The following is a 27964-nucleotide window of genomic DNA, read 5'->3' as shown; positions in this document are numbered from 1 at the left end:
ATTTTATTGAAATTAGAAATTTTATTTTTAATTGTAGATTTCACGATTTGCAATGGAAAACCATTATTGCAAAGAGTCTTGGTAATAAATTTGACTTAATCATTTAATTTGTTCTCTGAACATATCATACAAGCTCTATGGATAAGGGTGTTGATAAGATTATATTTTTGTTTGGTGTCCCAACGTGTGTAAAGACCAGTGAACGTAGGTTTACAGTCGATGGAAGTCAAGAAAACGGAAGATATTTTACAAACCAGTACATCTAGAAAAGGAAGGGAAGAATTACTTTTCTTTTTTATAGTAAATTTTAGAACTGGGTGAATATTATTAAGGGGTGCAAAAAAGGTATCTGCTTCCGTTTCATTGTTGAACAGACAAAAGGTGTCGTCAACATAACGAAAATAAATATCTAGTTTTTGAAAGCCAGATAAAAGACTCTTTTCGTGGAAACCTACGAAAATATTTGCCAGAGCTGGTCCCAGGGGAGAACCCATCGGAACACCATCTATCTGCCCGTACATAATGTTATTAAAACTGAATTCGACCGACATGTTGGCGAATTCCATAAGTTCCACAAAAATATTCTCAGGAATAGGGGGAGTTGGGAGTTGACTGCGATAAAGGGCATCGGCACATATATCAATAGTCTCTGAGAGTGGAACGCAGGTAAATAGGCTTTCAATATCTAAAGAACACATAAATTTGTCAGTCTGAGTATAATTCTACATAAATTTAGCAAAAGAAAAAGAATCTTTAATGCAGAAAGAACTATACTCTTCCAAAACTGGTTCTAAAATATTAGTACTACTTAGACTACTTTATGTTGGGCGGAACCTATCATGGATAATATCGGTCTTAAAAGTACCCCACTCTTATGGATTTTAGGTAAACCAGAGAGACGGGGACGTAATGAACCAGTCGGTCTGATTAAATCAGAAATGGAGGAAGAAAGAGCTCCACTCTTCACCCATTTAACCAGACGTCTTTGGAATTTAGATTCAATAGATACAGTAGAGTCGTGTGTCTCTACCGGACCTAATTGTTCAAATTTAGAGGTGTCATTGAGAATTGTCATCATTTTATTGATATAATCATGGTGGTCAAGTATAACAACACCAGAACCTTTGTCCAGTTTAGTGATAGGAAGAGATTTATACTGGCCTAGTGTTTTGATTAAACGGAAATGTTCATTATGCCATTTGGATTCACTAAACGAGACTGGTGTACCTGCATATGAATGAGCAATATCATTCAACTTCACCTTAAGGTCACTAACCTTACTGTCGGAAACAGGGGAAAGTCTTGCTAATTGAGCAAAATAGACTTCGAATTAAGAATAAATCTCTTCACGTTTGGGGTTAGAAGGGGAAATGCAGAAGTCCAACCCATGTGAAAGTATATTCAATTCGAGTTGGGACAATTGCGAGGAAGAGATATTAAGGACATTTCTAGAAATATCCGGGCTAGTGGAGCAACCAAATTTTTTAAATATTAAATGTTGCAATTCATTCTCCTGTTTTGACTTCAACCTGGAAAGGCTGCGTTCGTGTATTCTTGCAACATAACGAATAAATCGTATTTTATCAAACAAGGATAAACTGCCTACATAATTTCTCCATAATTCAGAGTACTTCCTTCTCAAGTACGTCAGATCGCACAATGGCTTTCAAAAATAGATATTTATTTTCGTTATGTTGACGACACCTTTTGTCTGTTCAACAATGAAACGGAAGCAGATACCTTTTTTGCACCCCTTAATAATATTCACCCAGTTCTAAAATTTACTATAAAAAAGAAAAGTAATTCTTCCCTTCCTTCTCTAGATGTACTGGTTTGTAAAAGATCTTCCGTTTTCTTGACTTCCATCGACTGTAAACCTACGTTCACTGGTCTTTACACACGTTGGGACACCAAACAAAAATATAATCTTATCAACACCCTTATCCATAGAGCTTGTATGATATGTTCAGAGAACAAATTAAATGATTAAGTCAAATTTATTACCAAGACTCTTTGCAATAATAGTTTTCCATTGCAAATCGTGAAATCTACAATTAAAAATAAAATTTCTAATTTCAATAAAATTAAACAGGCATCTGTCGACAAATGTCCTATCTACCTATGCCTACCTTGGCTAGGTAATATTAGTGAAAGATTTGCCAAGTAAATTTCTTCTGTCGTACAACAATGTTACTTTGCATCAAATACCCGTGTTGTTTTTTTCTTGTAAACCCATTTTGTCTTCAATTTGTAAAGATGTTCTTTCCCCCCCCACCCCCCACCATAACAATTCTATTATTTATTTATTTAAATGTAGCTGTGGTGTGTGCTACGTCCGGCGAACGTCTCAAAGATTAGATAAAACAACATGTTCCATCCAAAATTCGAAATGGAAACTACCTACCTTCGGAGGTTTTGAACAATAACCATGGCTCATCTATAGGAGAGCACCTTATGAATAATCGTATTTGCGCTTTGAATTTTAGTGCAGACTTTTTTACCATCCTTTGCAAGTCGCACTCTCTTTACCATCTCAAAATTCTAGAAACTATATATATTAAGACTCTGAGACCTTCTTTTTGCAAACAAAAAGAGAATCTCTTAGGGCTTAATCTACTTTCTATTTAATAATTAATCAACGCCCCCCCTTTTTCTTTTTACATATATTCCCTCCTACTTTTTCATCTCCGATCCATTGTCCCCTCCCCTTTTCTTTTTAAAACGTAATTAAGCTCGATTTTAGCTCTGTTGAGCGAGCTTCGAAACCGGTCAGCTGACGCATTCATTTTTATTTTTTAATTTCACAATCTAAAATAAATAATGTTTTCGAACAAATTTAAATTTAGTCTTTACATAGCCATAATAAAATTTTGTAGCCCACAAAAAATATTTAAATATATATATACATATATATATGCATATACATATATGCATATACATGTATATATACATATATATATATATATGTATATATAAATGTATATGCATATATGTATATGCATATATATATATATACATATATATATGCATACATATATATATGCATACATGTACATATATATACATGTACATATATATATATATACATATACATATATATATACATATATATATACATATACATACATATATATATATACATACATATACATACATATATACATATACATAAATATATACATATACATAAATATATACATATACATATATACATATATATATATATATATATATATATATATACATATATATATTAGTAGTATAGTACGCGTTGCTTGTCACATCGTATAATGTAGAACTGGATAAAAATATAATAATTTAAAAAAATCGAGGCATAGCCAATAGATTGCGCCGTGGCCCATATGGTTAAGTCGTCAGTATTGCACACTTCATGAGTGCGACGACCTGGGTTTGCGCCTATGTCGGAGCACGTCACTGATGAGATGCAGTACATCAAAACTCACTTTGGGTCTGGCGTTGTCCGTTGTCGATGCAATTTCTCGATTCTATCTAATTCTGGGCTTTATTGTGAAAGGTGTATGTTTTTTTTTTTTTTTTTTTTTTTTTTTTTTTACAAAGGCATCACCACATTATCAAGGCCCAGAGGCCACTCAAGGATAAGGGTTAAAGAGTGTACAGTAGAAATTGGTCAATATAGTAATCATTAGTAATGAAAATTTGGTAAATTTAATAACTTATATGGAACGGCTCATCAAGAACTTATTTACTTTAGACTTGAACACAACCATATTGTAGTCAGCCGGAAAGCAGGAAAACGGAAGACAATTCCACAGGCGTGCAGTTCTAAGAAAGAAGCTTTGTTCATGGAATCTACGTTTAGGTTTAGGCACAGATAAAGAGTGGGGGGAATTATTGATAGTGTTTACAGCTAGACGAGTGTTTCTTGTGAAAGTTTGGCGAGGGGGGACCATAGATTGTATGTGAACGGGTATTTATATATCTATATATATATATACATATATATACATTTATATATATATATATATACACATATATAATACGTACATATACGTATACATATATATACATACATAGATATACATATATATACTTACGTATACATACATATACATATATATACATACATATACATATATATACATACGTATATATACATATACATACGTATATATACATACGTATATATATACATATACATACGTATATATACATACGTATATATATACATATACATACGTATATATACATACGCATATATATACATATACATACGTATATATACATACGTATATATATACATATACATACGTATATATATACATATCCATACGTATATATATACATATCCATACGTATATATACATATACATACGTATATATACATATACATACGTATATATACATTATATATATTATATATATTTTATAAAGCTCCCCTCTTTGGTAGAGCACTCTCGTAAATTATCTTACTCGCTACTTAATTTAGCTGAAATAATGCGAAGCTCGCGATTTGTTTACAAACAAACGTTTGAGCCCTCTACGAGTAGCGGACGAATGTTTATTTAAATAATCGTTCGGACAGGTTAATTTCGGCCACCGATTCCGTAGTCAAGGGGTAGGACTGCCGACTGTCATCACGACGGTTCTAGGTTCGATCCTCGGCTTGGGAGAGGTGTTAGTCTAGCGGCACTGATGAGTTGTGAAACAACGAAACAGGTCTGTATGTCGATGACTAAAATATATTTTATATATATATATATACTAATTGTTCCAGGCCTTGCGTTGCTGTGGCTCAGTTTGTTTAAATGGAACACAAAAAAGACAAAATGTTTCTCATGTTTATGTTCTCCATATTTTCAGGTATTCTTTTTTCTGTGCAGATGTAGAGATTGTCGTATTTGCCGACTGTAGAACACGTAACATATATTAGCCCAGCAATCAGGATGTAGAAATAAATCACATAAATATAGAAACTGTCCCAGTTCCTTGTTAATGGTTATTGTAAATGCCAAGCAAATTGTGAAGCGCAATATCTTCAATTACAATGGTATATCCGTTTAAATAATTCAATACATGTTCACTGTCCGTTCTTCCTATGGTTGACAGAAAAGAAAAGATGAGTGTTTAATTTTACTATAGACATGTATGTGAGCACATATTGGAAAATCTTGTAAATTAAAAAATTTAGCCGATTTTCTTTTTCTTTGAAAGTTTTATAAAAAATAAATCGCTTGAAAAATTGAAAAGAAAACTGATTAAAGAATAAACCAACAAAGTGGGAGAGTAATGATAATTTAGAAGAAAGAAAGCCGAAAAGAATGTAAAAATATTGTAGGATAAGTTTAAAAAAAAAAAAAGGAAATAGTTTGACAAACTGTTGTTTTTTTTTTATTAAAATAAATATACTTATTTTCCCACATTTTTTTGTAGAAAAAATATTGCTTTCAAATATAATTAATGAGAATATTCATAATCAATTTGGTGCTTCATTATTGTACCTATTTACAATGCCTCCCCACGGGACAGAGTTAGACACCAGGGTCGTTTTTTAACGTGGAGAAAAGGTTCAGAAATCGAAATATTGACTTTCTAGTGAAGACACTAATATCTACTTAACTGCCATGTTGTAGTAATCAAAATAACCAAAACTTACGAAAAACGGTAAGGTAGAAATTAATTATAAAAGGAAATAGTTTTCGAAAAAAACAGTAGAAATAGTTTTTGCAATTATATTTTTTGTGTGTGAAAATATTAAATAAACAATGCTTAATTTAATGATAATATCGGAAGTTACAGGAATTATTTTATATAAAATGAGTTATATCGAATATTATTGCATATATATGTTATATTTATTTATATTATATATATATATATGTTATATTTATTTATATATATATATACAGTCCTGGTCAAAATCATAAGACCACTTCAGAAAGTAAGCGTTTACGCATATTATCGAATTTTTAATCAAACAAATGGTTGAAACCATTGCCAAAAGGGAAAAGATGATGGAAAAAAATGAAATCTGCTTCATTCGAAACCTTAGCCCTGATCTAATAATTATTTTTTAAAAAACAAACATTTTTACCTGGTGAAAATAATAAGACCACTTTAATAAAATCGGCTAATTTTGAAAAAATGAATACGAAAAGCTTTCTATGTTACTAATAGCAACTTGTTAGTGGATAAAAAACATCTTACTAAATTATAAATGGCAAAAGGGAAACCATTATCAGAGTTTGAGAGAGGAAGGATCTTTGAGCTTAATAGGGGTGGACTCTCCCATAGATCCATTGCAAATGAAGTGAATCATAGCAAAACGGTCATCACAAATTTTTTAAGAAATCCAGATCAATATGGGCACAAAAAGAGCCCAGGTCGACCAAAAAAAAAATAACCCCATCACTGGATCGCCGTATCAGAAGTTTAAAAAAAAACTCCAATATGACCTCAAGTCGATTGAAAAGCCAAACAGCAGCAGAATGTAGTCCTAAAACCATCAGGAGGCATCTGAAAATGAAGGGTTTCAATCAGTTAAAGCGACTGCAGAAACCACGTCTTCTTGAACAGCAAAAACTAACCGACTTAAATATGCCACCAAATACCAGACTTGGGATGAAGAGAAGTCGGAAAATGTAATTTTCTCCGATGAGAAAAAGTTTAATCTAGATGGTCCAGATGGATTTCAACACTATTGGCATGATAAAAGTTTGCCCAAAGAGACTTTTTCAACTCGGCATAGTGGAGGAGGGTCTTTAATGATCTGGGGTGCTTTCTCGTCAGCTAGGACCCTAAAATTGCAAGTAGTGAAAGGCCGGCAAACATCATTGAAGTACATTTCAATGCTGAAAATGCTTCTATCAGGACTGAAGGTCCACGTCTGTGTGGAAGAAATTGGATTTTCCAGCAAGACAATGCTGCGATACACACTTCTCGACAAGCACAAGAATACTTTTCTTCAAATAATATAGAATTGTTAGATCATCCAGCATGTTCTCCGGACCTCAATCCCATTGAAAATCTTTGGGGATAGATGGCAAAAGAAGTGTTCAAGGATGGAACCCAGTATGATTCGATAAAGGAACTTTCTGATTCAGTTTTCAGTACATGGGATAAAATTCTTTCGCAACTGATAAAAACTTAGTCGCAAGCATGCCGAAGAGAATTTTTGAAGTAATTCGTAATAATGGAGGCTATACTAAATACTGAGACCCTTTTTAGTAATTTATAATTGTCTTTTGTTAGATAAATTATCAGTGGTCTTATTATTTTGACTAGGTGAAAATGTTTTTTTTTTTTTAAATAATTATTAGATCAGGGTTAAGGTTTCGAATGAAGCAGATTTCATTTTTTCCCATCATATTTTCCCTTTTGGCAATGGTTTCAACCATTTGTTTGATTAAAAATTTGATAATATGTGTAAACGCTTACTTTCTGAAATGGTCTTATGATTTTGACCAGGACTGCATTTATTTATTATATATATATATATATATATATATATATATATATATATATATATATATATATATATATATTTATTATATATATATGTTATATTTATTTATATATATATTTATTTATTATATATATTTATTTATTATATATAGATATTATATTTATTTATATATTTATTATATATATGTTATATTTATTCATATATATATTTATTATTTATATGTTATATTTATATATATATATATATATATTTATTTATTATATATATATATATGTTATATTTATTTATATATATATTTATTTATTATATATATGTTATATTTATTTATATATAAACAAGCTTATCCAACACACCCCGAGGTTTTCCATTATTAAAATCTCCTTGCTTAATGGCGCCGTGTATATAATTCACTCTAAACATCCCTTGAGCATATATAATCAAGTATCCACTTATCCTGAGATACAACAAAAGGGAAAAGAAACACGGTTTTAATTTAAACACACAAACTAACCCTCTCTTAAACCCCCCCCCCTCCAAATCAACCCAAACCCACACAAACTATGTTATATTTATTTATATATATATATATATATATATATATATATATATATATATATATATATATATTATATTTATTTATATTATTATATATATGTTATATGTCGAATTCATTAATACGGACTTTAGGGGCTTTTTTCATAATGTTCCTGTAAAAATTAATTTTTTTAATTGTTACAATTTATGATGATTTATTTTCATAAAAAAGCAAAAATAAATTCATGCATTTTTTTTACTACTGAAAATCATAACTTTAGTAAAGGTATTTTTTGTTAAATGATACATTTCTACTAAGATTTAAGTAAAAATAATGTGTTCATTATATTCTGTGATCATTATTTGATAAATACTGAAAGTTTCATTTAAAGTTGGTTAATTTCCTGATTTTTGGTTAATTTTTTAGTAAAGGGAGGGGTCAAAATGTTTATACATTTTGAGCATCGCAAACACTGAAGATCCCTCGATCTTCAGAAGTGTAACTTTTACAACTGAAATTTTACCAAGGACTGCATACATTGTACAAATACGAATTTTATCTTCTAAATGTACAATCTTACTACTTCATAATATATCACTACAGGGTAGAACGATAAATTTGTTGCTCTAATTAAGTTTATTTTAAAACTTTTATTGAAAAAATCAATTTAGGGAACTTGATTATGTAGTATAGCTGACATATATTCAATGTAGCTGCGTTCAGCCTCAATCACTACCTCGATACAAACCTGGAGCTGGGAACATGTCTTTTCCACAAGCACCGGTGGAAGCCCTGCAAATACTCGGCAGATGGCAGCGATCAGGCTGTCTTTGATGTTGTGGGAGGTCATGTTGTGATGTTCTTTATATATGGCCAAACTAAGTAGTCAAGCGGGTTTAGGTCAGAGGAGGAGGGAAGCCAGTGAAAGAATGGTACAAAGTTGTAACACTCCTTCTGAAACCAAGCCTGGGTCTCTTTATACTTGTGGGCCGATGCTGAGTCCTGCTGCTACACCCAGGGTTTGCCAGCGGCCACCTGATTGCCTCAGGGGAACACCACACTCTTCAGCCCATCCAAGTACATTTTGGTGTTCTTTCAAGTCATTTAAAAGATATGACATGATGTGGCTCTCACTTGAAACCATACCAAAGACCATAACCGTGGCCAGACACTTTGTTGAGCTATGTCCTCAAGCATTGAAGCATTTCCGATCTCGTTCGTTGAACATTGTGTCACTTTCAGACATGATAGAAGGCTCCTATAACTTTTGTGATTTGTACACAACTGGCCAACTAATAGATGGTCTGTGACAAGAAAAAAAAAAAAAAACGCTTTCATCAAACGGAAATTAAATCATATCAGCTTTTCTAGTACAACAATTTTATCATTCCATCCTGTATTTATTATTACAATTTATTACTACACACACATATATTAGGCTATGGGACCAAAGGTCAAAAGGTCAAAATCGCTCTAGACTTTTGCTTCTGTGACCTCGATCAGGAGTGAGAGAAAAAATGGTGGCAAACGAATCCCAATAAACAATCAACATCATACTATTTTTAACAAGCATAAATGTTTTGCGTTCATGAGAACAGTAGCCATATTTTAGGATGACTGACAATCATTCAAATACAACATAATAACTAGTAGCGCCCAAATCAATAAACATACAAATATGTAGTTAAGTACATTTTATTATCAATTTAATTCGTCATTATATTGGACTCAATATCTATAGTGCATGATGGTGCCAAGCTAATCAAAAACCTTGATTCTAGTTAAGCAACTGGCCCTGACGACATTTCTATTATAGTACTCAAAAAAATTCAACCAGAACTAGCTTCCATACTTACAAAACCGTTTAAGGAGAATTGCTTCCCAATACCTTGGAAAACCTCATCAGTATGTCCGTATTTAAAAATTCATGTGATCGGTCATCTCCCTCTCAATATAGACCAATTAGTCTCCTGTGCATCATGAGTAAGTTGCTGGAATCAATGTTAAATAGAGTAGTAATCAACCACCTCAACAAAAATAACCTCCTCAGTGACATGCAATATGGTTTCTGTACTGCTAGAGCTACAGCAGATGTGCTAACAGTTATAGAATTAGCGAATTTCTCAACTGAGGCTCTTGATATACCAAAGGCCTTTGACAGGGTATGGCATAAAGGTCTACTCCATAAGATCTCCAGCTACGGTATAGCTGGAAATGTCTTTTCAATTATTAAATCATTTCTCTCCGATGAGTTCATAGGAGTAGTAGTTGATGGGCAGAAATCAAAAGCTCAAAGTATTAATGCTGGAGTCCCTCAGGGGTCCATCTTGGGCCCAACTCTCTTCCTGATCTACATCAATGATCTCCCAAATCACATCCTAAGATCATTCATAGACACTTGTGCTGACGGTACTACCATCTATGGAAACACTTCAAAGGCCATAAACGACCAAGTTCTCTCTCATCTGATCTTGATCATGTGGTGCAATGAGGAAAGAGGTGGTTGTTTAATTTTAATCCATCGAAAACCAAGCTTTTATCTTTCTATCATCAATGCTATTGCTGTCTGGCATCAATTGAAATGAATAGCTCTTGTCTTGGGGAGGCTCCATATTTTGACAAGCTTCTAGATCTGACCTTTACTCCTGATCTGAGATGGAACATGGAAGGCTGCTGGAAAAATTATCTACTGCTCCAGTAGATATCTCACTGCTGATGCAATTCTCTACCTGTATAAGAGCCAGGTATGTCCAAGGAAGGAATACTGTTGCCACATCTGGACAGGAGTTGCTAAAAGCATTTTATCCTGCCTTGGCAGAGTTCAAAATAGACTTTGTAGTCTAGTGAGGGATGCCTCTTCCCTGCAACTTCTTTCCTATAGAAGAGACTTTGTGAGTCTGTCTTTGATTTATCATTATTTTCATGGCAAGTGCTTGTCTGAGCTCCAATCTGTGGTCCCATCTGGACTGACTTTCATGAAAAACACTTGTCTAATTGAAACCACTATAAATAATTTCCTCAAGGCCTAAACCTAGATTCCATGAACAAACCTTCTTTCTTAGAAATGCACGCCTGTGGAATTCTGTTCCATTTTCCTACTTTCAAATTGACTACAATATGGTTGTCTTCAAGTCCAACGTGAACAAGTTCTTGATGAGCCATCCCCTTAAGTAATTCAGTTTACCAAATTTTCACTACTAACGATTTCTATGACATTTTCCCACTGATTACACTCATTAACCTTTATCCTCAAGTGGCCTCTGTGCCTTGATAAGTGATGACTCTTTATAAAAAGAAAATCTATAGTCTATTTATAAATCTATAGTCGAGAATATTTGTAGAATAAAAGCTTTTCTCAGATATTTTCTGTAATACTGCTTCAATATTTTATATGTATAACTTAAAAATAGGTTTTTCTTAAATTTTTATATTTATCATGTAGAAGCATTTATATTCTACATTCTATTCACTTATATTCTATAATATATGCTTCTCGTCACACAAAATCATAGTTGCTTTTACCTCCACCGAGGAGGTTATGTTTTCAGTCATGTTTATAACAATGTTTGCTTATTTTGGTACAGCCTAGAGTTCACATCGCTTGACCAATCATTACCAATCATGATCCAAATATTGATCATGATCCAAATAAGAACTGATTTAATTTTTAGATATCTAGTTTAAAGGTTAAAGGTCAAGGTCAAAGGAAAAGATTAAAGCCATATTTTTGCAATAATTTCAATCCTCTTCATCGTTAGAGATTCGTTGCTTTGTCCAAATTGTAGCTAATGAAGCCCTCCATGTAATATAGATTGAACTTGAAAAATTTAATAAAAGAAAATATTATGGTATTTTTATTTCTGATTTATAAACCATTAATATGATGCCATTTTGTAACAGCAATCACTATCCACAATTTCAGTCTATAATTTTTGAGTTATCAACATTTCAATGGCATAACGGATATAGAGAAATAAGGTCCAAAAAACACTTTGGCTCATCTTTGTGTTGTCAAACAGAATCATGCAGTCTCAAAACTTCAGTACTTTTTGTGCATAGAGATATCATTTTAACCTTAGATGTATTTGCATTCTGGCATAATTTCCAAGTTGTTTCCTTCACCACAATATAAAATAATTGCCAACAAATACTTATATTCCTTTTAAAGTTCTTCAAGATACAAATAACATGCAAGTTTTAAACAATCTTATTGATAAACAATAAAACAATCGTTTATGGCAGTTTACCTCAAATAAAACAAAATGAATAAGATCATATATATTATGTAAAATTATTTAAAAAAATAAAATGTATAAGATATATATATTATTTAGAATTATTAAAAAAAATGTATACGATATATAATTTAAAATTATTAAAAAAATGTATATATATAATATATATTTTAAATAATATATATATCTTATATATATATATATATATATACATAATATAATAATTTTAAATAAATTATTAAAAAAATGTATAAGATATATATATAATTTAAAATTATTAAAAAAAATATATAAGATATATATTATTTAAAATTATTAAAAAATGTGTAAGCTATACATATTATTTAAAATTATTTTTAAAAAATGTATTATATATATATATATATATATATATATATATATATATATATATATATATATATATATACTAGCAAAAATACCCGTCGTTGACTGGGTTCAAAACAGCCTACATTAAATGGACTCTGATTTGAAAAGGAAGGGTTGTAAAGAGATAGCTTCGAATTTGGGGGTGTCAAAACAAAAGCAAAATATGATAAGAGTAAACATAAAATAAGTAAACATAAAATAGATAAACCCCATAATTTATTATACCATACCTGTTCACACTGGAACACTTATCACAATATTTTGTGGATCTATATTAAAAAACCTTGTTAAACTTTGTGACATATTTCCATTCTATGGAGGTCAAGTGCGAACGAACACCCCATAATTTTATTATACCATATTTCTTCAAACTGAAACATAATGATCAAAGTATACTTACGCAGATAGATATTAAAAGTCTTTATTAAAGTTTGTGCCTATTTCCATTCTATGGAGGCCAGGCGCGAACGCAGACACCACATTCTATTACACCATTCCTATCAAAGTATTCTTATGTACATCTATATCAAAAACACTTGTAAATGTTTTTTTTAAATTTTTAAATTTTATTTATTTTCATAATTCGTGGACCAGGCGTGAACGCACCTCACAGTTTTAATGAACCATCGTTCTGCTAGATCAAACATACTCATTCCTGTGTCTCAATACATCGTCTATCATTATCTGTAATCAGTTTTTTAAAATAGTCAACCATATAGGAGCCTATTCGTGACCACACACACACACAGCTTTATATTATAGATTTAAAATTATAAAAAAATGTATAAGATATATATATATAATTTAAAATTATTAAAAAAATGTATAAGATATATATATAATTTAAAATTATTAAAAAAAATGTATAAGATATATATATTATTTAAAATTATTAGAAAATAAAATGTATAAGATTATAATTATTATATAGTTTTTTCTAAATGTATAAGATATATATATATTATTTAAAATTATTTTAAAAAATAAAATGTATATGATAGATATTATTTAGAATTATTTAAAAAATAAAATGTATAAAATTATATATATATAAATTAAAATTATTTAAAAATGTATAAGATATATATATTATTTAAAATTATTTAAAAAAAAAATAAAATGTTTAAGATTATATATATTATTTAGAATTATTAAAAAAATGTATAATATATATATATTATTCAAAATTATTAAAAAAATAAAATGTATATGATATATATATATATAATTTAAAATTATTAAAAAATGTACAAGATATATATATATTTTAAAATTATTAAAAATGTATAAGATACATATTTTTTAAATTATTAAAAAATAGAATGTATATGATATATATTAATTTAGAATTATTTAAAAAAATAAAATGTATAAGATTATATATATTTAAAATTATTAAAAAAAATGTATAAAATATATATATTATTTAAAATTATTTTAAAAATGTATAAGATACATATATTATTTAAAATTATAAAAAATGTATAAGATATATATATAATTTAAATTTATTAAATAATGTATAAGATATACATATATATTTTAAAATTATTAAAAAAATGTATTAGATATATATATATATATTAAATTATTAAAAAAATAAAATGCATAAGATTATAATTATTATATATTTTTTAATGTAAAAGATATATATAATTTAAAATTATTAAAAAATGTATAAGATATATATTACTTAAATTAGTAAAAATGTATATATATAATTTAAAATTATTAAAAAATGTATAAGATATATATAATTTAAAATTATTAAAAATGTATAAGATATATATATGTTTTTAAATTATTAAAAAATAAAATGTATAAGATTATAATAAGTATATAGTTTTTAAAAAAAATGTACGAGAAATATATATTATTTAAAATTATTAAAAAATAAAATGTATATTATATATATTATTTAGAATTTAAAAAAGATGTATCAGATATATATTATTTAAAATTATTTAGAAAATAAAATGTATATGATATATATTATTTAGAATTATTTAAAAAATAAAATGTATAAGATTATATATATAATTTAAAATTATTAAAAAAATGTATAAGATATATATATATTATTTAAAATTATTTAAAAAATAAAATGTATATGATATATATTATTTAGTATTATTTAAAAAATAAAATGTATAAGATATTATTTAAAATTTGTAACGAAATAAAATGAATAAGATTATATATATTATTTAAATTAATTAAAAGAATAAAATGAATGCGATTATATACATTATTTAAAACTATTTAAATAGAAAATGACCAGAATTATATTATTTTAAATTAGTTAAAAAATAAAATGAATAAGGTTATATATATTATTTAAAATTATTTAAAAGAGAAAATGAAGAAGAATATATATATATTATTTAAAATTATTTGAAAAAAAGATTATATATATTATTTAAAATTATTTAAAAGATAAAATAAATAAGATTATATATATTATTTCAAATTATTTAAAAGATAACTTTAATAATATATATATTATCTAAAATTATTTCTATAAAATGGATAAGATTATATATATTTTAAAATTATTTTTAAAAAATAATTGAATAAAATTATATATATTATTTAAACTCATTATAAAAATTAAATGAAAAAACTATATATATTATTTAAAATTAATTAAATAAAATAAATAAAATCATATATTATTTAAAATTATTTAAAATATATAATGGAGTGATTATATGTTTTATTTAAATTATTAAAAAAATAAAATGAATGAAAACATGTACACTATGTAAAATTATTTTTAAAAATGCCGAAGATATTATATACATATTTTAAAAAAGTATTTAAGATATTAAATGCATATAGATATATGCATATTTAAAATTATTTAAAAATAAAATGAATAGGATTATATACTTTTTAAAAATTATTAGAAAATAAAATGAACAAGATTATATATATTATTTAAAATTATTTAAAAAATAAAATGAATCAAATCATATATACTTTTAAAGTGTTTAAAAAATAAAATGAAAAGATTATGTTTTTTTAAATTATTTATAAAATAAAATGAATAAGATTATATATATTATATAATATTATTTAAAAACATAAATAAATAAGATTTACATTATTTAAAATTATTTAAAAATATTATATATGTATTATTTAAAATTATATTTAAAATAAAATTAAGATTATATATATATATTTAAATTGAAGAAAAAGAAAAAATTATATAAAATATTTAAAATTATTTTTTAAAATGGATAAGATTATACTATTTTTTCAACTTTATTAAAAAATAAATGCAGAAGATTATATATATTATGTAAAATTATTTAGAAAATAAAATTAATAAGATTATATATTATTTAAAATTATTAAAAAAAACATGAATACATCATATATATTATTTAAAATTATTACAAATATAAAATAAATAACATTATAAATACTATTAAAAATTATTTAAAATATAAACTGAATATAATTATTTACATATTTTTGAAAATTATTAAAAATATAAAATGAATATAATATAAATTATTTAAAATTATTTAAAATTAAAGCAATAAGATTATATATATTTTTTAACATTATTTAAAAAATAAAATGAATATAATTATATATATCACCAAAAAATGTATTAAAAATAGAATGATTTAGATAATATATATTATTTAACCATATTTTTATGTAAAATTGTATGTATTTAAAAAATTATTTAAAAACAAATGAATACGATTATATATATTATTTAAAATTATTTAAAATATAAAATGAATATAATCATATAAATTATTTAAAATTATTTACAAAAATAAAAAATATATAGTTTAATTATTTTGAAAATAAAATGATAAGATTATATTCATATTTTTTAAATTGATTAAAAAATAAAATGTATAAAATGATATATATATCATTTAAAATTGAAAAACACTAGGATTTTATATATTTTTTTAAATTATAAAAAAAAATAGTAAAATAATATATTGTTTAAAATTATTTTTCAAAAAATGAATACCTTAAAAATTATGAACATTATATATATTATTCAAAATTATTTTAAAAAATGAATAAGATTATATATATTATTCACAATAATTAAAAAATAAATTAAATAAAATTGTACATATCATTTAAAATTATTTAAAAAATAAATAAGATTATATATATATATTTTAAATTATTAACATTATATGTATTATTTAAAATTATTTAAAAAATAAAATGAGTAAGATTATATATATTATTTAAAAAACATTTAAATTACATGCATAGGATCATATAAACTATTTAAAATTATTTAAAAAAAATGAATAAGATTTTATTTATTATTACAAATTATTTAAAAACAAAACGAATATATTATATATATTATTTAAAATTATTTAAATAATAAAATTAATTAAATGATATATATTATTTAAAATTATTTAAAAATAAAATGAATAAGATTATATACACTATTTAAAATTATTTAAAAAATAAAATGAATAAAATTATATGTATTATTTTACATTATTAAAAAAAATGAATAAGATTATATATATATATATATATATATTATTTTAAATTATTTAAAAAATAAAATGAAGAAGATTATATGTATTATTTTAAATTATTTAAATATTTAAATATTATAAAGGTTTCTTTTGTAATGTTCTGCATTGTTTTTTTTTCATGTTCAGCATTGTTTGTTAACATTAAGTAAAAAAAAAAAGAAAATAATATATTTTATTTTTTAAAATAACTTTAAATAAGATAAATGTTATGTTCATTGTTTATTTATGAAAAATGTTTTTAAAAAGTGGCTGATATTTACTTTAAACGAATAGATAGCCTCTCCTCTAACCCTTGCATGATTGGCAGGAGCGGAGGGACAGTTTTACCCTATAGATTTTAATCTCTCATAAAAATAACCCCAAAATTGTTAAAGGAGCTAAAAATTTAACATAATCACATAAATAACATTATTACATAAGTAAATTTTATTTTTTTCCTAAGAGGTGATTAATTGTTGCGGTATCGAGTGAATAAGTATCCACGCGATGAAAAACATGATTAAATGCCCATGATTAATAATCGGGTGATTAAATGTCAGGTGATGAAATGGCGGTAAACCCCTATATGCTGGTCATCAAAAAAAAAAAAATACTTGACCAAGTAACAAAGAGCCATTAGACTCTGAGACACTTGCACTAAGTGAAGCTGCTGATACCAGTGTATTGAGAAATGCCATACTGCAAGAGATTTTCAGAATATCCCAGTTGTTAGAAGTACTTTGCAAAACAGGCAACGCATCTTTTGTAGAGATCTTAAAATCATCAAATCTTGTAAGTGATAGACGTTTGAGAGTTGAGTAAAGGAAATATTGTTAAAGGAGGAAATCCAAATTAAATGGAACAGGAACAGATCACAAACTGTTTGACAATGATGGGAGCCTCTACTGAAATTTTAAGAGTTGTTTGTTAACTTTAGCTTACACCTGACACCAGAAGAATCCAGCAATGTTAAAGTTGGAATTATCGAACTTGGTGGCGTTTTTCTCTATATTTAGTTATGTCCCTTGCCTCGAGTGGATATTCAATATGGTGTCGGGCTAACAGTAACACACGTTTATCCTATGTTATAGGAAGAACTGAGTGAACTAACACGTGTAACTTATCTAATAGTGTTCCTCTGATTCATAGATAGAGGATGCGAATTTGTTTACTGTTATCATAGTGTCGGTCTACATAAGAAAACATTGAAATGATATTCACATAGTCCAGGTCATCCTGTGACGTCATTTTGGAATTACTTAACACAATTGAAGAAATTTTTAATCAACTTTTGTTCAGAAATCAACCTAATAAATTCACTGATCATGTATGCTATTATAGTCAGTATGTCAGTTGTTGATCTTGAAAAGATAAATGCATATACTTGTCTGTAAGTAGATTACTTTTGCTGAATTTGTCTTTTTAGTGCAAATTCAATAAAAATCATGCAAGAACCCCCAGGAAACTGATCAGTCTATACTGTTTATCCAATATTTTTAAATAGAGAGCAGAGACAATGTTTTCGATGGAGATTAAAACCATTTCTATTTTAAACAACAATTGAACAGCTTGGATACAAGTTATCTGAGTACAATGACTGAAATGTTGTTTGAACCTGTTGCCTTGTTTGCATTAACATTCTTGATTCTTTTGACAACATCCTGGATAAAAATATGATGCCACCTTTATTTTAACAGTGTTACCAGTCATAAAGGGAAATTGGAGTAATAAATGCATTGATCGCAAAATGTGGACATTGATGCCCAATTCATTGAATGGTCTGGCTTCCTCAAATGCCAAAGAAATCAATCCAGATCCATTTATGACGGTCGGAATAGATGTCTTATATCTGTTTAGGAGCCTATTTGTTATTCTCAAAGACTCATTGAAACCAAGCCTCTGCTAAGCAATTCTGGATTTAATCAAGTTGACATAGGATTCTTTTGCATTTTCTATTACTCTTTTGCAGCTGTTGCGGAAAATTTTAAGAATGGTTTTGATTTCAGAGAATTCTTCTAATTGAAAGGAATTGAAATAATGACTTCTGTGTGCAATAGCAGTAGTGGTATACCAAGGATGACTATAGTTTCTATTAGAACTTGTTAAAGGGTATAAAACTCAATACCAACGCTTAACCAATGATATATTAGGAGCAACACAGAACGCTTTTTTCTGAAAATAGTGTACAGGGGGGATTTCAAAGATGAAAGATCTAAAGTTGTCCCAATCAGCCCTTGGGTATCCGTACACTGTGATAGAAAGGGTTGTCCAAATTCTGTTTGAACTTAGAGTTAGTCATAATTGAAACAAATGCTTGAAGGATCCTAGAGGAGATGAAACAGTCAATGTGCATTGTTTAGGACAAGTTGTCAGGAGACTGACAAGTTGTCAAATCAAATCAAGAATGTTTGCAAAATGTGCATCAGGATTCGGTGGGTTTGTCAATATAACCTTTTTTAGTTGCTGTTGTACTAACAGGTTGACTTGCTCAGCTGCTTTACAACTGTAACTAAAACGTTTTCAAATATGTAGCCAGTGTTTGTATACTCTCTCATTCATATATATATATATATATATATATATATATATATATATATATATATATATATATATATATAGTCTTTCCTATTAAATTAAACATGGCACACAATGGATTTAGATTTTTTCAGATTTATGTGATTTTGTATAATTCTTTTTGCTTTTCTTTTAAAGTTAAAAGGTCTCTATTTTTCTGATGAATCAGTGTGGAAAATATTCAAAATTTACATAATAATATGATTGTTTCTGCACTACAAAACAAGTGCTGAAAAAAAAGTCAGTTTTGACTTGTTGAAAAAAGATAAATAACGAGGAAGATGAATATATATATATATATATATATATATATATATATATATATATATATATATATATATATATATAGTAGCTCTATTGGAAAGTATAATGTTTTAACCTACTGTTTTCTCAGACTAGACATAATATGTTAGGAAAAATACATAAATACACCGTTTGAATGTTTATAATTTTTCCCTTTCTGTTTCAATCAACTTCCCTCATAATATATATTAGACAAGACAAATAGAATTCATCAGTCCATCATAATGTCAGTTATGTAAACAGTTTCAACTAGTTAAAAGGGCATATATATTGCTACTGCTATCATATTTGAGATTTATCTCCAACGAGAAAAAGGAAAAAATAAATGAAAACAATAAAATAATTGAATGAGATAAAATATTCAAGAAACCTAATTTAAATTAGGTATAATTATGCTTATTATTGGAATAGATTTTAGGGGTAATTTTATTAACATAAAACTGGATATATAATAAAGATGAATGCATGTGAGTCTGTACATTTATTGGAAGGGAAGATACTGGACAGATTCTTATAATATATTGGAATATCAATGAGTCAATAGGCATGCTTGGTTTATTTTTGAGAGGAGTAATATAATTAGACACCACTTGCTAACCCAAACACCACTTGCTAAGCCAGAAAATGAATGAATACATGATGGATACTCTAATGAATATAAATTTTAATGGATATAAACTCTAATGATAGATTTTTATTAAATCTAAAACTAGATTGGAAACTTTATAGAGAGTATAAATTGATTAGCCATGATTGATTTTCTTTTGAGAGACAAAGGAAACAGAACTCCTCATCTACACACAGACAATTTGAAAATAAATTTACAGATAGATTGAAAATTTTAAACTTTTGATAATAGCCATTATACAGAGTAATTATTAGCTGTTTTATTTTTGAGGGGATCACCGTTTCTTCTCGAAAATTAATGGATGAAAAAACTACTAGAAAATTTTTAAATAAATTTGGAACATTGAAAGATATTATAGGGAGTGTAATCTTTAATATAAAGAGGCTGATTTATTTTGATGGAAGCAAAGGAGAAGAAACATCTTCCTCTTGAATAGAAATGTGCCCATGGATTCAAAATGACTGGTTAGATGTTTATAAAATTTGAAATATGAACAGTTGACATAAAAAGTAGTGTATTGAGTTAAGTTTGACAAAACTATTCAATTTAGAGTTCATTAAGATTACTTATAAATAAAAGCAACAAATAAAATAGATTTATTAATGCAAAGACTATTAAAAAGCATTGTCTTACTCATATTGTTGCATATGATGGTAACCTCCCTCTCAATTCGAGTAAATAAAAATTTAAATGATCAATTGACGAAAATAAATATTTCACTAATTGTTTTTAAACATAAAAATATCAGTCTGTTTTTAAGTTTTCAAAATAATTAAATGAAATTGGTAATCGGGTAATACATACCCAAACTTGACACTTTCAAATATAGTGTGGAAGAAAGAGATTAATAAGTTAATTGGGTGGCATTGGCTTCATTTCTATGTAAATGGTATGTGTGCCAAGCTAGAAATTGAAATGAAAATGGCCTGAATAGGGGAGAGTAGAATGTCTAGTATTAATAATATTATTTAAGACCTATCATCATCAGCATCAATTGACAGTTTTGGATGTTTAAGTGAACATCATTATTCCGGATTGATTCAAGAGCATGTTGTTGTGGATTTAAGTTGTTAGTCAAAATAGCATGTTGTTATTTCATTAACTACACACCATTTCGATTTACAATGTTAGGTTGCATCAGCCGGAGTTTGGCTCTGCTGAATATTTTGCAGACTGGACCAAGTAATTAGTGTATCTCCTACACACGTTTTGTTACATTTGCTAAAGCAGCTTGTCATGATACTATTGCATTTCTAGATCTCTGGTGGAATTATGATCTCAAAAATTTTATTTTCAAAAGCCACAAATCCAACAAAACTAAATTCCATTCTATAATTTCTATAATTGAATGGACAATATTTCTGGTTAAACATAAGAAATGCAGACAATACAATAATATGGAGCAAAAACATTAATGTTTCATTTCAGCAATTTAATATTTAAAAGAAAATTTGAATTCAATTATTATTATTTAAATATAATTTCATGTTCGGTAAAAACATTAAATTTTGGAATAATACAAGCAGCATTTTTTGTGTCCACGTTTTTTTTAAACAACAATAAAATGAAATTTATGAATGTAAAATACATAACTAATACTACTTAAATTAATGATATGAAAATTGAGTTGTAATTTGAATTTTTACATATTTACAAATTCAGTTCATAGGTCATTTACAATTGTTGAATACGATGATTTAAATATTTGGATCACCATTGTTAATCCTTTTTTTTTGTAAAAGCTAATTAATAGATTTTAAAATATTTGTGAAAATTTGCAAAGCAGATTCAAATATATATATATATATATATATATATATATATATACTAAATGAAAAATCTGAAAAAAAAGAATGAATTAAAGTTGTAGACATAACTTCTGTAAATATTTTGAATATATATATATATATATATATATATATATATATATATATATATATATACATAACAACATTTAAGGTTCTTAGGCTTATATTTTGCACAATACTAAACTCATACCTCGTCATGAATTTTTGAAAATGATAACCGATGATTTATAAAAAACACTTGTTTTGCTTTCACCTGTGATAAATCCAACCACAAAAACTGCAAAAAAACTGATTTTTTCAAAATTACTTTTTTTTTCTGATAAATGCACATATACATAAACAAAATCTAAATTATAAATGAAATCAAACCTATAACTATGCTATAAAACTGAGGTCAGCACTAATGAAGTAATTTATAATGTTCAGAAATTGTTCATAAAAAAGCTGTCTATTTGGATTATTCTGACAAGTGTTCTCAAGATAAAAATAATCCAAATAAAAATTATTAATCCTCATCTCAAAAGTTTAGAAACATAAAAAAGTAGTCATTTATGTAAGAAAATGAGAACTGTTATATCTAAAAAGTATAAAAAAGGGATTTATTTTAATCCACCTACAACTCTAAAGCTTGTTTTAATAATCTATAATCAGTTTAGAATTAGAAATTGAAAATAACATGAATTGCTTAAACTATTTAATGAATTATAGCAAAAAAAAACATTTTTTTAAACTCTGATACAGTGTTAACAAGTTTATTATTCTGATTATTATCAGAATAAATGCTTAATCACAAGTTTTACTTCTTCCAAAATGATGCAATCAAATAAGAATTTGTTTAGATATTTAATAATTGCATAATTAAATAAAATTAATTTGCCATAAAATAATTATACTAACAACTATGCTTCATGAAAAGTGTGAAAACTGATAAATTTATAGTTTAAATGCAAAACTACAGTTGAATCCGAACCGATATGACAAAAAAATCTGGCAATAAATATTCAACCTCCAACCTAACTTAAAAAAAGAAAACTTTTTTCATTATATTTGAGTAATAGTAAAAAAAATTTTCTTTATTTTTTTGTATAATTTTAAAATACTTTACTCTCTATGAATGCTTCCATATAATGAAGAAGTTAGTATTTCTTACTGAAAAAATTTTTAAATCAAAAAGTCATGCAACAATATAAATAATAATTTCAATGAAACAAAGACTAAGCAGGTTTTCTATGTTTTCATTAAAAAGTACCAGTAAAAAAAGTATTGTGTCGTTTGAAATTAGAAATATCAATTTTGTGCTTACCAAGATTTCTTGGTATATAAATTACTGTATACAGTAAATTGTTCATATGATTACAGATTCATTTGAACAAAGTGTTCTAAGCAACAATATTCATTGTCAAAAAGCCAATTTAATAAAAAAAAGTTATTTTAAAATTATAAGCAATATTATTATACCGTCACCATCACTTTTATTATCATTATTATTGTTGTTGTTGTTATATAGTTAGTATTATTATTGATATTAAACTCTCACTGTATTCTTACCTAATGGACTTCTCAACTCGGACTGTCGTCATTTCTGTTAGTTCTTCCTCAATGCCAAACATTTTTGCCAAAGGACCAATTTTGGCACATAGGAGAGAGCTGCGATCAGGTTGGCGTAAGTCCGGGAAGCGCCCATGTGGTTGGTATCCACGACATGGAAGGAGCTGGTCATTCGTATTTACACCTCGGTCCATTTCATAGGTGACGTCCTGTAATGATCGAATAAAAATACATACTATTATGCATGAGGTAATTTGCTTGAGTTAACTAATTGCAGACAGTATGCAAGCTTATATGCAACAAAAGTTCAGCTTCATTATTTCATCTATTTCAGTAAATTATGCACACATTTGTAATAACTGGAAATTGAAAATTATTTCCATTTATTGCAGTAGGAAAAATTGTCATTTGAAAATTAGAGCTTACTACAAATATATTTGGTTAGATTGTTTACTGAAGGATGAGTTTAGTTGTATTGAAATGCTTTTATATGAGTATTAATAAGAATAATTGAGCATAAGTTTGGCTTACACGGGATGATAACAGCAGAAAGCAATTATAAAAAAGTGGTATAATTTGTTTAAAACATTGTGCATATTCTATAAAGCATTGCTATTGAAGGCCTGACAGATGATAAATAAACAAAACCTGACAGATGATAAATATAAAAATTCAAAGAAGAATAACAGATGGCAAGGAACATGATGTTGAAGTATATATTTAGTCTCCAGCAACTTCCTACTTACTCCTGCAGCCTTCCAGCTCACTCCAGCAGCTTCCTGCTCATTCCCGCAGCCTTTCCAGCCCTTGGTGCCTCCAGCTCCTACTGCAGCTTTCTGGCAACCTTACCTGCACCTCGCTCCTACGACCTGCAACCTCGTTCGCACCTCACTCTTCCAGTCTGCAACCTCCTTTGCACCTTGTTCTTCCAGTCTGCAACCTCGCTCCCTACCGACTGCCCATTCCTTAACACTGACCCTACGTTTTCAGTGTCGTCTGTTCCTTAACACTGACCCCTGCGTTCTCAGTGTCCACCATCCAGCTGATCGTTCCAGACCCAGGGAGCAATCTGGAACCACGCTACATCTAGAGTACCTATTCCAGACCTCCAGACCTTAGCCTCTGGTGAAATGCGACCTTCCGGACAACTAGCATCCAGCTCATACGAGTTTTTTTGCTTCCTTTGCAAATAAAAGGTTAACCCGCATCTTTAACCAAACAAACTGTGTCATTCTTCTTTGCCTTTTTGCTGTTTACTTTTTGCCTGTGTCTACCTTGTTAGTTGTTGGGTCGATTTTCTCCGGACGACCGGCCCTGCAACACACTCTTTTGTGAATGTATCAATTTAATAGCTGACTTTATTTTAATATGTGCTTCCTTGAAATAGTTTTTATATTTTGGGTATTGGCTTAGGTTCGTTTTTTATTCAATTATTTTATATTTCTGAAAGTAAAGTTAATTATGTGTTTGTTATTTCACTTATAATAGAGATTAATAAGCTTTAGGCGTCCTTCAATTAAATAATTTAAAATTTCTCATTCAGACATCATCTATAATTCATTTATTATACACGCACACACACACACACACACACACACACACACACACACACACATATATATATTATTTTATATTTAACTTTATCATCATTTTTTTTTCTCTTCTTTCTCTTCCCAGATCTTTCTTATTTATATTTATGTCTCGGAAGTAGAGTGAAAAGCACATCTTATTTTTCTTTTATTAATATTATTGGAATCTTTTCTTTTTTTTCTTGCACAGATTTTTGTGAATTATATCATGGATTTCTGCCTTTGGATTATTATGGACCATCTTCCTCCAATTACGGGATTTCCTTGGATTTTACTTGTACAAATGGAAATTCTTTTAACTTTCTTGAAGTTTTACATTTGGATTTTACCGTCACTGGATTTTTTATCTTCCACCAGTATCCATTCGTGTGTAATCACCTTTTTCTTTACCATATTCCCTCTGCTTCACTTTTTTTGTTTTCAAGTAAGATCTTAGGCTTACTTGTTGTTTCATCAAATACTTCTGCATGCAAAATCCGATCCCGCATTTTGCTAATTCCTACCCTCTGATGAGAAGGAAAGTATTTCTTTGAAACTCCGCGGATTAAGGACTATCCATTTATCTAGTGTTTCCTTTTTTTTAACATATTTTATTAACTGTTTGCTCATATTATAAGCTCTATTTCCTATTTGGTTTTATCGAGCTTTTATATCTGGCTGAGATAATTTTATTAATATTAATTCTTTAATATTTATAATTTACTTTAATTTTACCATCTTGGATCATTTTTGTAATTTCAATTGTAATTTTCATTTTATATATATATATATATATATATATATATATATATATATATATATATATATGATGAGAATAATGAAAAGAATATTCTGACAAGATAGAGAGAGGCAGACTTCAGAGGAAGTCTTGCAATAAAGATGAAACTTTAAGTAATCTCGCAATAAAGACGAAACTTGATAAACACATAACTTGGTTTTATATATATATATAATTTACTTAAATATGTCACAAATATTAAAAAAAAATGCAAATTTTTCTGGAACGGTATTGATTTTATAGGATACTATAACGTATATAATTGGTAAATCTCATTTCAATAGTACAAATGTATTATATAGAATATAGTCTACTATTTTAGAATGATTTGTATAAAATTTCGGCAGAAAAGAGATAAAATAGATATTATTTGGAAAAATGAAGTAGAATATAATTTTTACAATTGCATAACACTATTTTAACAGAGACATTATTTACTAATTCACTTTGGAATATTAAACAATTGTTTTAGATTAAAACTATGTTCAATTAAGTCTTCACATTTTATCTAAGAAAACTGGGTAAATTAGTTTGTCATGACAAAAGAAAAAGGGCAAAAAAAAATATCGGTAGAGACGATGTTAGATGTATCCTATAAATCAACACTTTTCGTGTATTTTTCTCAATTGTCACTCCTTCCTTTGAACTCTGGCACAAAGGTTGTGTGTGTAAGCCAATTAAAAAGAGATGCTTACTCCACCATTTTTATTATGTACAAGTCTTTTGTAACTTTCATAGATTTATTATATCTTGTGCGTTAAGAATTATACTATGCTTGAATAAGTTTTGTCCTTATTGCCAGTGTTGTGATCTTGAAAAGCAGATAATAAATAGCACAATGCTGTGGTATATTTAAAAGTATACATTTACAGAAGTGTAAATTAAAGCAAAGTGTTACTTGTTCAACTCTTGGTTCTGATGTCAATAAATTCAATTCCACAACTCATTACTCTGCTGTCAAAAATTCAACATCAACGTTCGACACTCTGCTGTCTAAACTCCCAACTTCAAAACACGACTCACTGCTCACAAGATTTGCTTCTTCAACGTCCAAATATAAAACTTCCGAGTCTCTCAAAACTTAGGCTTTTTTTTTTATTATTCCTAATCAGAGCATCTTATTCGCATATCATGTGACAAACTTGACAATCTCATAGCCATCTAAAGAGAACAGTGGCTATTATTTTTCTTTCTTCTTCATTCTTTCCGGCTGCCCCAGAATAAGTTTGTACTAATTTTTAACATCTTGTCTTTAGTAACATTTTAGACCACATATTCCAAGACAAAATAAGATCCTCTCAGCAGCATGGTCAACGCACTGGCTCATACGATGAATGATGCAGCTATTCCAAACTAAATCATTTAATCACAGAATAGTATGTTACAGAAAGACTACTTGTTCTTCGTAGGTTCCTTTAGAAAAGTTTATATAGTCATAAAATAGGGTCGATAGTCATTATGCCATAATATTGGCATCTAAGATATCGTTACTTCTTTTCAGATTACACAGACTTGAGACATGTAAAGGGAAACACATTACTTTAAACATTTATTAATCATATTAAAATAATTGAACACCAGTTTTTTTTAATGAATTATTTTATCTTAG

At 27.5% G+C, this 27964-nt stretch overlaps 1 protein-coding gene across 8 annotated transcripts in view; it reads right to left on the bottom strand.

The window, feature by feature from the left end:
• Nucleotides 1-27964, bottom strand: part of LOC145297666 (uncharacterized) — a 1332115-nt gene that overhangs the window by 524596 nt on the left and 779555 nt on the right. For all 8 annotated transcript variants that reach the window (XM_080143840.1, XM_080143841.1, XM_080143838.1 and 5 more), the window contains one exon: nucleotides 23989-24197. In XM_080143840.1, coding sequence (XP_079999966.1) covers nucleotides 23989-24197 — 209 coding nt within the window. The remainder of the gene's footprint in view (nucleotides 1-23988; nucleotides 24198-27964) is intronic.

Source organism: Euprymna scolopes, chromosome 18 (assembly GCF_053919585.1).
Source record: "Euprymna scolopes isolate OS-2025 chromosome 18, ASM5391958v1, whole genome shotgun sequence".
Classification (NCBI taxonomy): domain Eukaryota; kingdom Metazoa; phylum Mollusca; class Cephalopoda; order Sepiida; family Sepiolidae; genus Euprymna; species Euprymna scolopes.
This window is presented reverse-complemented; position numbering and strand designations above follow the sequence as displayed.